This window comes from Gadus morhua, chromosome 8 (assembly GCF_902167405.1).
Source record: "Gadus morhua chromosome 8, gadMor3.0, whole genome shotgun sequence".
NCBI classification, from domain to species: domain Eukaryota; kingdom Metazoa; phylum Chordata; class Actinopteri; order Gadiformes; family Gadidae; genus Gadus; species Gadus morhua.
The window spans coordinates 10,098,992-10,114,998 of record NC_044055.1 but is presented as its reverse complement, the minus strand read 5'-3'; the positions used below and the strand labels follow the sequence as shown (position 1 = coordinate 10,114,998).

The 16,007-nt window shown below is 52.2% G+C and overlaps 1 protein-coding gene across 1 annotated transcript in view; it reads left to right on the top strand.

The window, feature by feature from the left end:
- LOC115549564 (receptor-type tyrosine-protein phosphatase F-like) overlaps window positions 1–16,007 on the top strand; it is a 133,728-nt gene that overhangs the window by 99,706 nt on the left and 18,015 nt on the right. The window contains 6 exon segments of the mRNA XM_030364836.1: window positions 1,610–1,621; window positions 5,699–5,811; window positions 8,258–8,290; window positions 10,373–10,470; window positions 14,254–14,377; window positions 14,795–14,970. Coding sequence (XP_030220696.1) covers window positions 1,610–1,621; window positions 5,699–5,811; window positions 8,258–8,290; window positions 10,373–10,470; window positions 14,254–14,377; window positions 14,795–14,970 — 556 coding nt within the window.

Sequence of the window (16,007 nt, the reverse complement as noted above, 5' to 3'; positions counted from 1 at the left end):
TCTGCCCCTCTCCCTCTTCCTCTCTTCCTCCCTCTGTTTCCCCCCCCAGCAGTGGTTTTCTCTCTCACACTCCCTCCCCCTCTCTCTTTCTCACTCTCTCTCTCTCTCTCTGTCAGTGTGTGTTTCCCCTCTGACACCAGTGGTTCTCTAACTCTTTCTCTGTCTCGCGCTCTCTCGCTCGCTCTGTTTCCCGACTGACATCAATGGGGCTCCCTCTCTCTTTCTTTCCTCCTCTGAAGCCTTTACATCCGGTCTCATCACGATAATATACTGTTTTATGGGGGGGAGGGGGTTCAGGGGGATACCCTGAGCTCTGACAGGCCACGGGAACGGCAGCAGAGTGTACACTGGCCTACTGCAGGAAGAGAGCCAGCCAGGCCTGTCAGCACAGCGGCTGCAGAGAGAGAGGGAAAAAGAAAGAGAAATGTGGGTGTTTTTATTTATTCATCACCATTGCTGGTCGAATCTGCAAAGACACAGCGACAGCAAAGAAGGAGGGAGAGAGAAAGCGTGTAATTATTTGCTTGTCGTGTCCGACGGCCGTACGGGCCAACGCGTGCTGGCCGGGATGCTTGGGTTATGTAACCCACCACTGGTTCAACGGTGATATCCTATCGGCCGCCTTCCATACACACTTTGAGTCTGGGCCTGGATGTTATCACTGGGTCGGCCTTGTGCATAGCCTCCCGTCCACTCAATGCACCACACCACTTTATCCTGAGACGGGGGGGGGGGGGGGGACCACGTACCTTTCCTTATCTTTACCCCGGCTCTCCAGGGCTCTCTGAGCTCCAGGAGAGGTCCCTGGCGTGTTGGTACCCGTTCCTGCGTGCTCCCCTGACTGCCAGACTCCCAGACAGCCTGGCTGGTGGGCCAGAAGGGGAGTGGTTAATGATAGGCCCGCAGACGTCTCAAACAACACTGCACTAGAGGACTGGCGCTTCCCTTGTCAGGAAGCCCGCAGGCAGGCTGACAGCAGGGCCGGCTGACGGTAGACGATTGGTTGGGTGGGATTGTATTGGTGGGTGTGTGTGGGGGGGGGGGGGGGGTAGAGGCAGGTAGCGGGAGCCGCAGGGGGCTCCTCGCACTGCAGACGACGCCACAGCGGTTGAGGTGGAAGTGGTGGTGGTATTGTGGAGTGCACAGAAGCAGTAGCTGGCGCCCCACCCCAGGTTGTTGTTGCTGCTGCCCGGAGTCGTTGTCAGGACCCAGACGCCGGCGGCGATCATCAAGGATGCTCTGCAGAAGTTTCTACAAAGTCTTCTTCTTTTTCTCAGCCCGTTTGATGCTGTGTTTTCTCTCGCCCTCTCTCTCTCTCTCTCTCTCTCTCTCTCTCTGGATCTTTTTTTCTTTCGTTCCTTTGGAAATTTGAGGAGGTTGAGGAGTGCTGTGTGTGTGTGTGTGTGTGTGTGTGTGTGTGTGTGTGTGTGTGTGTGTGTGTGTGTGTGTGTGTGTGTGTGTGTGTGTGTGTGTGTGTGTGTGTGTGTGTGTGTGTGTGTGTGTGTGTGTGTGTGCTCAGTGTTCTTTCTAATTAACGAGTCGCCTAATTCTCCCCCGTCCCCACCCCACATCCCCTCCTCTCCTTCTCTCTGCCCCTCCGCAAAAGCAGCAAACAGGAAAGGTGGGTATCTTCAGTGTGACCCCCGACCCGCCTCTTACCACATCGCCCCCCTCCCCCAGACGTTGTAGTTGTTGTTGTTGTCGTTGTTGTTGTTGTTGTTGTTGTTGTTGTTGTCAACTTGCAGTGATCATCCCCCCCCCCCAATCCCCCCACCCACCCCACCTCCGTCTTACCTTAAAAGAAAAGGCCAAAAAAGGACTTCTTCTCATGGGTGCTTTCGTCCCCACAAAAAGAGGAAAACGGTGTACAAAAGAGAGGAGAATCACAGTGGGTTGGGCCGTGTCTAATTTGTTCGACACTGTGCTCCCGGAGAAAGGAGGCAGCCGACTCTGCAGTCATATTTTTTGGGTAATTGGGGTCGAGGGTAAGCCCGGGGGGGTCGCGCTGCTGTACTAGTGCATGTTCCATGTCTACTGTCGCCCCCGTCCCCCGCCGTACCCCCACACCTCCACCTCACCCCCACCACCACCACCAGCACCGCCGTCAGATCTGACTGTCTGTCGGGGTTCGTACATCCTTGCTGTGATTCATTATTCAGCCAGTGTCAGTGCCCCCCCCCCCCCCCCCCCCCCCCCCACCTCCTTTGGTATCGTCACGCCAGCTCCTATCTGAATATGCCAAGGCCTCACCTGCCCTGAATGGGCCATTGTGAAGTAAATGCCAGCCGGGGGAGTTTGCCCATAACAGAAATGTTCCCATTTTTGGAACTGACATTTTCCACTGAGCTCCCAACCTCACCCACCCCCCCACCACCGCCACCATTCTTCAATATGAGCCTAATCTCTCTCTTTTTCTCTCTCTCGCTCTCGCCCTCTCCACGTTATGGTGGCTGCTGTCTCAATAAAGCCTTGTTCTTCTCTCATTAAGCATGAACCTGTCTGCCGTATTCTCACACACACACACACACACACACACACACACACACACACACACACACACACACCACTTTTCCCCTTCACACACGTTTACCCTCCACTCCCCGGGCCTGCCTGAGCCCGGGATCCGAGCTGGCGTGTTGAGTGATCCCGATGCCGTGTTTAACTTAAGCCTCCCACTGAAGCGCAGCCCAGATTGGAGCCCACAGAGGTGTGGAAAACAGATCTCATCTCGGGGCGTCGCCCCCGCCCAGACATGCCCCCCCCCTTCCCTACCTGCCTCCCGGTCCTACCCGGGCCCCCGGTTCCAGAGCGCCGGACACGCTCTGGCTACCGTCCCCCGACAGAGAGGAAGAGATTCTTGTTGTGGATTAGCCGTCACGCTGCTAGCATTAGCTTAAGCTCCCGCAGCATCAGATAACAGGTGGCGCGGTGGGCCCAGGGGTCTAGCAGCTGGCTGGGGAGGACCGGGGCTAGGGGTATGTGTGTGTGTGTGTGTGCGTGTTTATGCATGGGTGTCTGTCTGTTGGGTGGGTGGGTGGGTGTTTGGGTGGGGGGGGGGGGGGGGTATATAGATGTGTGTGTGTGTGTGTGTGTGTGTGTGTGTGTGCGTGTACAAGCGGGCGGTATGTGTTTTTACCGCTCCGGAGGTAAGCAGAATGGCCCGCTCCTGCCTCAGACCCACGCTCGCCACTTGCAAATGGAGTGCAATGAGTTGTGAAATTTCAACAGGGCCGCTCTGCTGCCTTCCACTGCCCATTTCCATTTGCGGTGGAAGGGGAGACTCGCGAGGGTTCGCAGCTGTCGGCTGTGCGGGCCTCGTGTGTAGTGCCTGTGTGCCTGTGTGTCTGTGTGTGCGTGCGTGTGTGTGTGTGTGTGAGAGACTGTGTTCATCGTGTGAGCACGTGAGGTAGAGGGAGTGAGATAAGAAAAAGAGGGCATTTGCACGCACAGAGCTGGGAATGTGTGTATGTGTGTTTTGAGCATGGCTCCACGTGCGTTGGTGTGTTTATGTGTGTGAGCGGCTGTGTGTGTCTGAGTGAGTGTGTGTGTGTGTGTGTGTTAGTGAGTGTGTGTGTACGTGTGACTGTTTGTGTGTGGGTAAGTATATGTGTGTGTATATATGGGTTTGAGTATGACTGTATGTGTGTAAACATGTGTGTGTGAGTGCGACTGTGTAAACATGTGTGTGTGTGCGCGCGTGTGTCTACATATGTATGTGGCGGCGGCGGCGGCGGCGTGTGTTCGTGGGCAGATGCCGGCTGTCTCTTGCACCAGCGCACAGCGGCGGCTCTCTATCCACACGCCCGCCGCACACCGCCTGCCGCTCGGTGCCTCGGTCCATCGGAGCCGACCCCCCCCCGCTGCTAGGCTAGGCTAGGCTAGGCTAGGCTAGGCTATCGTACACTGAAGGCTGGTGGCGCAGGTGTTACAGGAGCGGTGTAATTAGCAAGTGTTGTGCATCGGAGCCGACCCCCCCCCGCTGCTAGGCTAGGCTAGGCTAGGCTAGGCTAGGCTAGGCTAGGCTAGGCTAGGCTATCGTACACTGAAGGCTGGTGGCGCAGGTGTTACAGGAGCGGTGTAATTAGCAAGTGTTGTGCCACCCAGCTGACGAGCTAATTACAGCAGCCGCCTGTTTTCCCTCTCAATCTGGGAAACCAGTAAACACACATTGTGCTCGTGGTGATGAGCACGCACACACACACACTTGCTAACACACATGCACACACATGCTTACTCACATGCATACTTATTCACACGCATGGATTCACACAAACACTTGCTCACACTCATACTTAGTGTTTTACCGTACATACTAGCGTTAACCCTAAGCCGCAGGAGCGGTAAATTGGAGTTGGTTGTTTCAAAATACCACAAATAAGCTGTGGTTTAAGCCACGTCTTATACCGCATCTTTGCCCACAACACAAATGCCTACATGTACCGCCCCAGTGCTTGCAGGAAACCTTGACGAGACTGTTGAAATAGTACAATAACCGATTGTTAAGTAAGCGTCTATTTATTTTATTTATTCCAGGGACATTGCACACTAATCAACAGTCAAACTCTAAGTGAGCCAGAGTTAGCCTAAGAGGCTAGTTTACATCTGTGAGTATTACCTTATTGGAGATGATGCTGACTCAAGTTTATCGTAAGACCCTGAACTATTCGACCTATTTAGGAAACAAGGCATCTTGTATTCGGCAAGCAATTCATTTAGACGCAAGAGGCTTTGAATTCATGGACTTGTTTCATAGGCCCAGAGCACATTGTCTTCCTTGTTTTAAGTTATAGGTTAGTAAGTTATGTAGGGATGCCAATGTTTATTTCTTTTCACGGTTATGTTTTACTCGCAAGCCTCGATATAATTGAGCATATGGGTTTTTCCTCGTGACGGCATTAGGAACTTCATGTTTCAACACTTGAAAGCAGATCACTGTTAACAGCGCAGATTTCATTTCTTTGAAGTCTTTGTGTTAGCAGAATCTACCTATAAGCCGCTCCGGAGAATAAGCCGCAGCGACAGTTCTGGTTTGTAAAATTGGGATAGAAGAAGTGTCTTTATTTTTCGAAAAACACTGTACTCAAACAGGCATTCTCACAAAAACACACACACACACTTACTCGCACACAAACACACGTACATATTTATTCACACACAAGCAAACGCACACACACAGCCAATCACACACGCAATCACATGAATATGCAAATACAAAAAATACAAACACAAACACCCAAGTTCTAATGTTTTATTAACATGACACATTGGACACTGATATCGACATTTTAGCACTTCTCCCACACACACACACGTGCACGCACACATAACAGCTGTCATCCAGCCCGAAGTAAACAAGTCCAGCCCAGCCCACTCCACCAGAACAATGGCCTGTATTTTTCCAACACATTCAACACCAGTTGGCAAACTTTGGATGGGTTGGGGACGTATCGGGCCTCTCAAGCATCCACTAAACCATTAACATCCTCGAGGGGGAGGAGGGCTCCATGGGGGGGGAGTCCTTCTCTCTCTCCCCATCTCTATCTCTCTCGCCCCCCCCCATCTTTCCATCAGCAAGACTCATCCTCATCCTACTCATCTCATTCCCAGTTGACGTTTGGGGCCGTGAAGCATTGGAAGCAGTTGTGGCGAGGTGACTCACTTCCTGTCTCGTTTTGTTCCCCCCCCCCCCCCCCAACAGGAAGCGTCCGTCCCCCTTACCGAAGGATGACCAATCAGGCGGAGTCAAGGACTCCCTCCTGGCCAACTCTTCGGACCCGGTGGAGCTGCGGAGACTCAACTACCAGACCACAGGTATGCTGCCACCTCCACCAGGGTCTGTTTCCTCCCGTTGTTTATCGCTACCCAGTGCCCATGTGCAAAGGAGCTGCTTCTCGTTAGCTCACAGCAGGGGGCTTGCGTTTGACTACTGGACAGCACCCATGGGAGTGCGGGGGGGGGGGGGGGGGGGGGGGGGGGGGGGGGGTGTGTGTGTGTTTTCAACGTGGATGGGGGGGCTAAAAATAAAATGTGAGCGAGACGTTTTTTCCCCCTGAGAGTGATAAAGGTTTTGAGTACGTTTTTAATCTTTTTCTTCCTGGCACCCATAGAGAATGCATTGTTTTTACCTCCATTTTAAAAACTCTGTCCTTTACAGTCTTGACTACTGCAGGTTACTCATCATCTGTAAAAAATATTCCGTGACATCCTTTGTTGGCTTGTTTTTTGCCCTGCGAGGAAACTTCTTTATTTGGGGTTTCTCGGGAGAGAACGAGTGTCTCAGTTTCCCTTTGTCTTTTTGTTGTTAACTGTCGGATATCTTTCTCTCAATTGACAATACATAATTTGAACTCACCCTGACCCGCAAAGCCTGCTGTCCTTTGTTTGGGAAATAAAATACCGACATCCAATTATGGTTGGAGTTCATGAAATCCTCCCAGGGCTTTGTGGCCAAGCAGAGAAAGGAAGGAGAAAAGAATAGGAAAGTATGTCGAAGGTTTCGGCAGAAAGGTGTGCATGTGTGCTGTATGGAAATGCGCACCATGTCACTCTTCTCTTCTCAGATTGAACCCCTAACTAGCCCCTAGCATCCAGCCTGTGTGTGTGTGTGTGTGTGTGTGTGTGTGTGTGTGTGTGTGTGTGTGTGTGTGTGTGTGTGTGTGTGTGTGTGTGTGTGTGTGTGTGTGTGTGTGTGTGTGTGTGTGTGTGAAAGTTTGCGCGAGTGTATTTGGGGCTACAGAGAAGAATGATCAAGCAAACAGCAGGCGTGACCGCTGGAGGTGTAGAAATTGTTTGTGTTTGTATGGATGGGTGAGGCAGCGAGAGGGGGGGGGGGGGGGGGTGTAACTAGTGTAGCTTCCATTGGAGAGCAGTCCCTGAAGCCGAACACAGTGGAGAGGGGGGTAGGGGAGAGGGTGATGCCTTAGCATCAGCCTTCTACCTCTCTTCCACCCTCCCCTCCCCACTGCTCCCTTCATCTCCCCTCCGCCTCATGTCTCCCCTCCTCCTCCCCCCCCCATCTCCCTTTTAAAAGTAATGACTCCTGTTGCCTCAGATGTCGAGGTGAGCTGGGTGGAGGGGGAACACAGGGGCTGAGAGAAAATGTCAACCCTTTTTGTGTGTGTGCGTGTGCTGTGTGCGTGCGTGTGTAAGTGTGTTTGTCTCCTGCCTCCTATCTCCACAGAGAAATTAGGAGTGAATCCCCTCAACCCCCTCTCTACTCCTCTCTCTCTGTCTCCCACTTTCCCTCCCGGCGTGTGTGATCTCCCTCTCTCTCTCTCTCTCTCTTTCTCTTTCTCTTTCTCTCTCTCTCTCTCTTTCTTTATTTTCTAACCCTTTACCCCGGCCGTCCTTTTTAGCGTTGCTTGTTATGCCTCCCAACGACTAGAGTAGTGATTATCAAAATCACAGAGTGTCTGCCAGCCTCCATTAAAAAAAATAAAAATAAAAAATCCACCAGGCTACCAAGGTAGCGCCGGAGGTAGCGCATATCGAAAGCCTGCGTTGCCTCTTCATTCTATCTAGCTATTTGCTGCTCTCTCTCGCTCTTGCTCCACCCAACCCAACCCCCCCTCTATTTTTCTCCCCCCCCCCCCCTATAGCTCTCTCTCGCTCTCCCTCTCTCTCTTTCTCTCTCCCTCCCTCTCTCTGAGCTCTAAGCACCAGGGATTTTTTATTTGGCCTTGATTTTCTTTCATGTTCTGACTGGTTTTACCGGACCCCAGCTGATTGGTGTATAATTCCCAACCAGACCTCGGCTCGACCTGTGAGGCTGCATGTGGAAGCCCGACTATCAATAGAGATGTGTTGTAAGTGTGTGTGTGTATGTGTGAGTGACACGCACACAACAGCGATAATCACCGTTTGGAGTGGATGCCTTGTGCTTTTACTGCTCGCCCTCTGGACTTTGCTTATGTGTCTATGTGTGTGTGTGTGTAGGTATATAAATAATATGAGTATTAGTATAACCAAGTCCTTGTACTGTTGTTGGACTGGGTCCGAGGGTCCGATAGTGATGATGACTCTGATCCGGTCCCTCTTGGACAGAGAACCGCTAAGTCATTGCACCCAAAGTGGCTTCCCACCACTACTACTACTTCCCTACCTCTTGGCTATCAGAGACCTCTCTGTGGCAGCCCGGCTGAGTCTCTTAGATCTTCACTCTTCCTCTTCCTCTTCCCTCTTCCCCTCTGTTAACATCCTCTCTCTTTTCTCCCCCTTCCCCGGTGGGAAAACTGTCTCCCCCCCTTTTTCTCCGCAGGTCCGAGTTCTCACCACAGCCCCAACACTCCAAGTTAGTCTGCTCCCTCTCCCGATGTGTACCCCCCCCCCCCCCCCCCCCCCCCCTTCCCCCCCCCACACACACACACACACACACACACACACACACACACACACACACGGCGCCCCCCCTCTCTCTTGCTCTGCCACATTATATGTCTTGGTGTTGCTCCCACCCTCGTTGGTGCAATCTGTTTGACAGACATTTCATCCCCACAAGCTCGGTGATGTTGTTGTTACTGCAGCAGCTCTGAGCTCTGTCACTCTCTGGGGATCATAACAGCCATATATATATATATACATATATAAATATTTACATCAAAACATATACCATTATTTTTATTTTTTATTTAATGCATCTGGTCTATATTGCCCAAGGACTTCCTTCTTGGCTAGCCATTAGCGCCGGCTTAGATTAGCCGCGCGCTATACGTGCTCACACTTCATTTCCATAACAACCCGGCTATAAAACACCTGGCTGAGCGCAGGACACGCGCCCCTGCCCGCCCCCCACTCCGGCCATACACACCCCTGACGCACAGCGCGCACACCTATAGAGCGATGGGCGATATAACCATTGTGCGCCGGTGTTACATTAGTCTAATTGGTGCGGTCTCGTCTTGTGCAGCGGCCGTGGTACCAGCCATTAGCGCTTAGCGTAGCAGCAATAATGAGCTTGTAGCAGGGCAGCTCGTCCGGGAACTCGACCTATTACTTCACAGATACGCTTGGCCAAATATCACTGGGGGGGCGGGGGGAGGGCGAAGAAAAGGCAGACTAATTGCATGTAGAAAGTGCATATCTGTGATGTATGCGCAACTTTCAAACGTGTGTGTACTGGGGTAGTGTGTGTGTTCGGGGGCTTGGGATTTTAAGGCATCTCGACGCATATCGGTACAGTTGGAATGTTCCGGAAGGAGGCGAGGTTCCCTGAAAGCCAGTTAAGCGCAGAGCCGTGCCGAGTTCACAGGCACAGGGGGGAATTTGTGCCGGTAGATTAGCGATAAATCGTCCAATAACCCGGCGATGAGAAAACGGGGGGTTAGGGTTTGGGTGGGGGTTGGTTTGAGTTTAATCCAGTCCCCGGTGCCTAAGGCTGGGGGCACAAGATAGTTTGTTGTAGACGAAGACGCTTTCAAAGGTAATGCATTTTGGCCGGTGACCGTAGTCCGTTATATTATTCTTTTGAATCATTTTTTTTTTAACTCCCCAGCAAGTGACAGGGTGAGGGATCCGTAGAGACGAGCAGGTCCTCCTGATCTCTACCTATTTCCCTGAGCTCTAGGGAAATTCTGTTTTCCTATTTTCCTGATCCCCACACACTGCCGGCCGGCAGTGGAGTCAAGGAGATGTCTGCTTCTCATCCTCCCTCCTCACTTCCTTCCTTCCTTCCTTCTTTCCAGGAGCATGCTCACTTGGTCACCCATGATCATCACTGTGGCGACCGCACATGCCGTCCTCCACCCCCACCTCCTCCACTCTCTCACACACACACACACACACACACACACACACACACACACACTCACACTGGCACGCAATGAGCATGATGATGTCATCACCAAGTGTCACCAACGTGGTTCAAGAGTTTCCTATCTCCGAATTTTTGGAAACTCTTGATCTTTTTCATTTAATGTTTGATTTATATATTTTTTTTATTATCTCCCTCTCACTCTTTCGTTCTCTCTCTCACCATTGTCGACCACGGCTCACTCTCCATGGCAGCCGTCACCCAGCAGCAGCTTTCTCTCACCCCCCCCTCGCCCATTGAGGAAATGTTGTGTTTATGTTTTAAATGTGACTCTGTGTCGGTGTGGGCATGTTGACTGTTCATAGAAGGAAGCAAAAAGAACAACTGTAACATCGCACTCACCTTTATTTTGTCTTCTCTCTCTCTATCCCCCTCTGTCTCGCTCTCTCTGTATCTCTCTCACTCTCTCGCTCTCTTTCTTTCTATCTATCTATCTATCTATCTATCTATCTATCTATCTATCTATCTATCTATCTATCTATCTATCTATCTATCTATCTATCTCTCTATTTTTCTTTCCCCTCCCTCCTCCTCCTCCTCCTCCTCCTCTGTCGCCTCCCCCAGGGATGAGGGAGCACCCGCCCATCTCCGTCAGCGACCTGGCCGACCACATCGAGCGTCTCAAGGCCAACGACGGCCTGCGCTTCTCTCAGGAGTACGAGGTGAGCGCGGTGTTCGCCGGTGTCCATCCACACAGTCCACCCCCCCCACCGATAAGGGGGGTCCGTATCACGAAGTGACCATCTCGAGGACTGAGAAGGTTTTATCATTTTTTTTCCGTAGCTTTTATATATATTTGCGCAATTAAATTGACGGTGTGTCAGAACACTCGGCCTTGGACGACCTAACCTCGCTCCCTCCCTTCATTTTCTTATCAACGTCGTGTGTGTGTGTGTGTGTGTGTGTGTGTGTGTGTGTGTGTGTGTGTGTGTGTGTGTGTGTGTGTGTGTGTGTGTGTGTGTGTGTGTGTGTGTGTGTGTGTGTGTGTGTGTACGACCTGGCGCTAGGAAGGTAGTCTGGAAAACACCCCAGCTCAGGCCCTCACATCATGATGGGCTTTGCACAAACCCACCAATTAACTTCACGTTAAAATGACGTATGGGTTAGCCGTAGCCCCCTATACATCGCTCACCCCATACAGGCGAGGAGATGACGTCAGTGAGGGTTCGAACCCGGGGAACTGGGAGAAACGTGTTTTTTTTCTGCCCAATTACAGGGAATATCTCTCTGATCGCGGCACGATCCTGTGTGCGCGCAGTCTAAAGGATGATTCCCTCCACTCCTTCTCAAGCCCTTTATATCCCATCAGTACAGTATGCGGGGGCGGGCCCCCTATTTAAGCATTTGGGTTGGATTCCTCTCTATATTCTTTTACGGAAAACTACCGGGTGGCTAGTCGCCGCAGTAATCTGCCTGTGTGTGTCCGCGTCTTCCCAGTCGATTGTTATTTTTCGCAGGCGGTCTTTCGCGATACTACTCGGCGAAGGGATTATCTCTCGTCAGTGTTCTCTCTCTACCGCGCGCGTGCCGGGGAAAAACAGAGCACGGCGGAAGGAGAGGAGGGTGCATTTGCATTTAAAGTGGCACATTTTTGCATAAAAAAGGATTGCCGTAAGCCCGAACAAGAGGTTAGTTGGCTGTGAGACTATCCGAGGAAATGGGGAAGGAGAGGGGCATCTTTGAATACAGAAAAACACAAGGCGCCTCCCCCCCCGCCTCCCCGACTCACCCCCCTCACCCCTCTCTCCTTGTTCCATCTGTCCTCCCTAATCGCCCTCGTTCCTCACTCCCATGCGCTAAAATGAGACTGTCACAATCCCAATTTATTTTCCTTTTTTACCCCCCCTTCCCCTCGCCTAAGCACCCTTATTTATTTATTTTTCTTTCCCCCCCCTCAACCCCAACTCATTACGTTGATCCCCTTGTCCCCTGGCCCCGCAGCCCCTCCTAGACTGTGTCGAGCCGCGGTTAACACGGCCCACCCATCCTGCGTGGGCCTTGCCATGTCCACTTACCCCGTCCTCAGCGCCCGGAGGCAAAACCAAAGCAGACCCATCGCATCCTCCACCACCGCGTCACCGTCACCCCCTGCCCTTGCGTCCCCTCTGCATCGCCCCCCCCCCCCCCCCCCCAAACAGATGGCAGGCGGCTTCTCGTGTGAGCGTGGCGCGGCTGCTCAGGGCGCTGTTTCTGTCACCGTCACTTTCCCCAGATGCTCTCGCCCGAGCCCCCCTTCCCTCCCTCCCCCATCCCCCCCTCCCCCCCTCCCCTGCCACCATCACCATCGCTCCGTTGACTTTACTTCAAGTCAGACAGTTTGGAGCGATCACAGCCGCCCACCATGTCGTCCCCCCACAGACGCACACGCACACACACGCGCATTCCAACAGGTGTATCAGCACAGCACCCCCTCCCTCAGCGCCTCCTCTCTCTCTCTCCCCCCCCCCCCCCCTGGTGTTCTTCACTCCTGCAGGATAACAAGCGGTTGCGTGTCGGCGCGGACACCTCCCTCTCTGCTGTCCTTTTCCTTCAGTTTGTTTGTTTTCATTACGGTGCGGGAGTGACGGAGACAGCACTCCTAAAGCCCGTGTGTAGCGACCGCCATTATGTCCAATCAAAAAGTGCCCCTTCCAGCACGTCAGCTCAAATAGCGAAGGCCCTACTTTTTCTTTATTTAATTGATTTGCTTTGTCTGTGTGTCTCTTCCGTCCCCCCCCCCCCCCCCCTCCTCCCCCCTCTACCTCCCTCGTTGGCCAGCACTCGTCAGTTGGCGGCGCCCTGTCGTCTGCGTAACGCCCTCTCAAACCGCGGTGACGTGTTTTGACTGCAAATGGAATCTTTTCCCCCCGTAAAAAATTGGCGCGGCGCCGACGGGAGAAATTGGCAGTGTGGCAGTAGTGTGGCGGGCTCATCAGTGACAATGCGGACCCCCCACTCTCCCTCCCTCCCTCCCTCCCCGCCCCTCAATGGTCCAAATGACAATACTACTCACTGCATAGTAACATCATTTTTTATTTATTTCAGGGGGGGGGGGGGGGGGGGGGGGGGGGGGTGCTTTGTAAACACACAGCCCAAAAAAAGAAAGCGCCACCGATGGGTCAACAAACGTTTGCTTTTTATCCCCTCTGAATATGACAACTCGGCTCGGGCGGATATTAGTTATGTTTCTTTAATACCCTGATTAGGGCGGTAATTGAAAGGTGGTGCTATCTAAATGGGCAAAAGGGGCCTCATGACAATCCACATTAATGCAGTACAGGTATTGCAAAAGAAAAAGGCTGATATATTGTCAGGCTAAGGCATAATGGAATTGAATATGAGCTCTGTGCTGTGTGCTTAATATGCCTAATTTAGCACACGCAAGGCCGAATCCTCAGGCTGAATGTATTAGTGGTTTTGTCCTGTAAGTAAAACACTGCAGACAAGTTGATAGACAAGGCTCACATTTAAGTGTGGCTCTCTCTCTCTCTCTCGCTCTTTCTCTCCATCTCTCTCTCCCACTCTCTCTCTGTCTCTCTCCATCTCTTGCTCTCTCTCTATCTCTCTGTCTCTCCATCTCTCTCTCCCACTCTCCCACTCTCTCTCTCTCTCTCTGTCTGTCCATCTCTCTCTCCCACTCTCTCTCTCTCTCTCCCACTCTCTCTCTCCCTCTCTCTCTCTCTCTCTCTCTCTGTCCCTCCATCTCTCTCTCTCTCTCTCTCTCTTTTTCTCTCTGTCTCTCTCTCTCACCAATCTGACTCTCTCTCTCTCCCCGTCTTGGTGAAGGCAAAAGGCTCGGGGGGGAGGGGGGTGAGGTTTGGGGGAGTCTGACGGACACGGTTACATCGCAGAGGTGGGGCGGGGGGGGGCACGGGGGGGGCACCGGGTCGATGCGGAATAACAAGAGCCTCGGTGACATTATCGAGCCCAGAGGGGCCTCGTCACATATCTCTCGCCTAGCAGGATCAATACGGCCCACAGCCCACTGTCACCGGCCCCTCTCCCAGGCAGACACTGGGAGCGGGGCTCGGGTGAACCGGCCCTCCTGGGGGGAGGGGGGAGGGAGGGGGACAGAAATGGAAGATTATGGAAGGAGAGGAGTAGGAAGGGGGAGCAATAAGGGTTACAGTAAGTAATCGTACGTACGGCTGCCCAGAACTGGGTAATTGAATACTGCTGCCCATGGGGGGAGGAGAGGAGAGGGGGGGGGGAGGAGAGGGGAGGGGGTGGGGTGGGTGGGTGGGTGGGGTATGTCTCTGATTGCCTGCAGGCTTCGACTAAAGCTTTCTCGAGCGCCCCCATTAAATCCCAACATTTTCATCAATGTGTCTGGCCCTATTCTTCCCTTTCCCTCGTCCTGAATGGTATTCACACCGTCTGAGCCCCTTTCCCCTTTGCTCCATCCCTCAATCTGTATGCACTGTTGGTCTCACCAATCTCCCTCTCTCTCCGTCTCGCTCTCTCAGTCCATCGATCCGGGCCAGCAGTTTACCTGGGAGAACTCCAACATGGAGGTAAACAAGCCAAAGAACCGCTACGCCAACGTCATCGCCTACGACCACTCCCGCGTGGTTCTGACCTCCGTGGACGGTGAGTGCCCTGATGAAAACACCCCCTTGACCACATCCTAACCCCCCCCCCCCCCCCCCCGCCCCCCCCCCCATCATCAATCACCTGCTACCTGATTATGTAGTCACGTCTTGATAGGGCACTGTGAGTACACTTTTCCATACATCTACTTGGGTTAATGTTGAAATACATAATGTTTATATTACAAAGTTACAGTGACAGTTTTATGAGAAACCTCCTCCAGGGGCTGGCCCATGAGGCCTGGTCTTTCCTAATTAATTTGAGCCTGCATCAACACTGTGTGACCCCCCCCCACGCTCCACTAAAGCTCCAGGACACTCACTGAGCTTGGCAGTCATAGGCTCTTTTAATCAGACTCTCTTTTTACAAGCCGTGCGGCCCAAATTGTAACCCGGGCGCTGTCTCTCCCGGTCACAGCCGTTCCGGGCAGCGACTACATCAACTCCAACTACATCGACGGCTACAGGAAGCAGAACGCCTACATCGCCACTCAGGGCCCGCTGCCTGAGACGCTGAGCGACTTCTGGAGGATGGTGTGGGAGCAGCGGTCCAACACCATCGTCATGATGACCAGACTGGAGGAGAAGTCACGGGTGAGGAGAGGGGGGCCAACGCCACCCCGAAAGCTCACTTATCAGAGCTAACGGCTAACGTTATAGCGCTCATTTATAAAGTAATGGAGCGAAGCGCTAACTCGAGCTAACTAGTAGAGCTAATGTCTAACGCATAGCGCTAATATCTTATTAGAAAGCTCTGAAGCGCTATAGTGTGGTGCTAAGAGCTAACTTATAGGTCCAATCGCAAATCTATAATGCTAAGAGCTATCTTGTAGAGTTAAGTGCTAACTCATACCACTAAGAGCTGACTTGTAAAGTTCAGAGGGCATTTCTAATGGGTTGGTGTCTCTTTGATCGGCAAGCTGGTTTCTGGTCATCGTTTCCTGTAAAACATTGATTCTTGTAAATAGACACCCGCACATGCATGCATGCACACCCAAAACCAACCACAGAGAACAGATAATGTGGGTAGTTTAGTGCAAGTGAGGAGAAATATGTCGTCATCCTCGTCTCATTACTCCATTGCCTATTGTGTAAGCTATTTCAGGTCAGCTGTAATATATTTATTTCGAAAAAAGCTGTTAACATAATACAGCAAGAATCAGGCGCATTAGATCTTTTCATAATATATATCTGTATAAACACTAATTGTTGTTTTGGGGACGAGGTGCTTTCTTTATTATTGTGTTAATTATTGTATCGACCGTGGTCTCGCAGTTACCCCCCCACCCCCCCCCCCCCCCCCCCCCTCCCAAAAGGCACGGGGGCAACGTAACGAGTGCATGTGGAGATTGGGGTGCGCAGCAGGCTCCCATTTCCATTCAATTTTCTCCAAAATCCGCTGCTCATATTTTCTCTGGGAATAATTTGTAGCCGTGAAGCCCTGCCAATATGTGCTGGTTCATTAGTGTGGGCATGTGTAGCTCTAATGGAAAGTGGATCCCCAGACCCGGGGAACTGAAAATACCACAGGTTAAGGAATTAATTGAAACGTAGTCCGGGAATTGAACAGGCCACGAGCTGAATGCGAGATATCCAATTTGGAGCCCGAAATGTGCCATTACCTGAAGTTC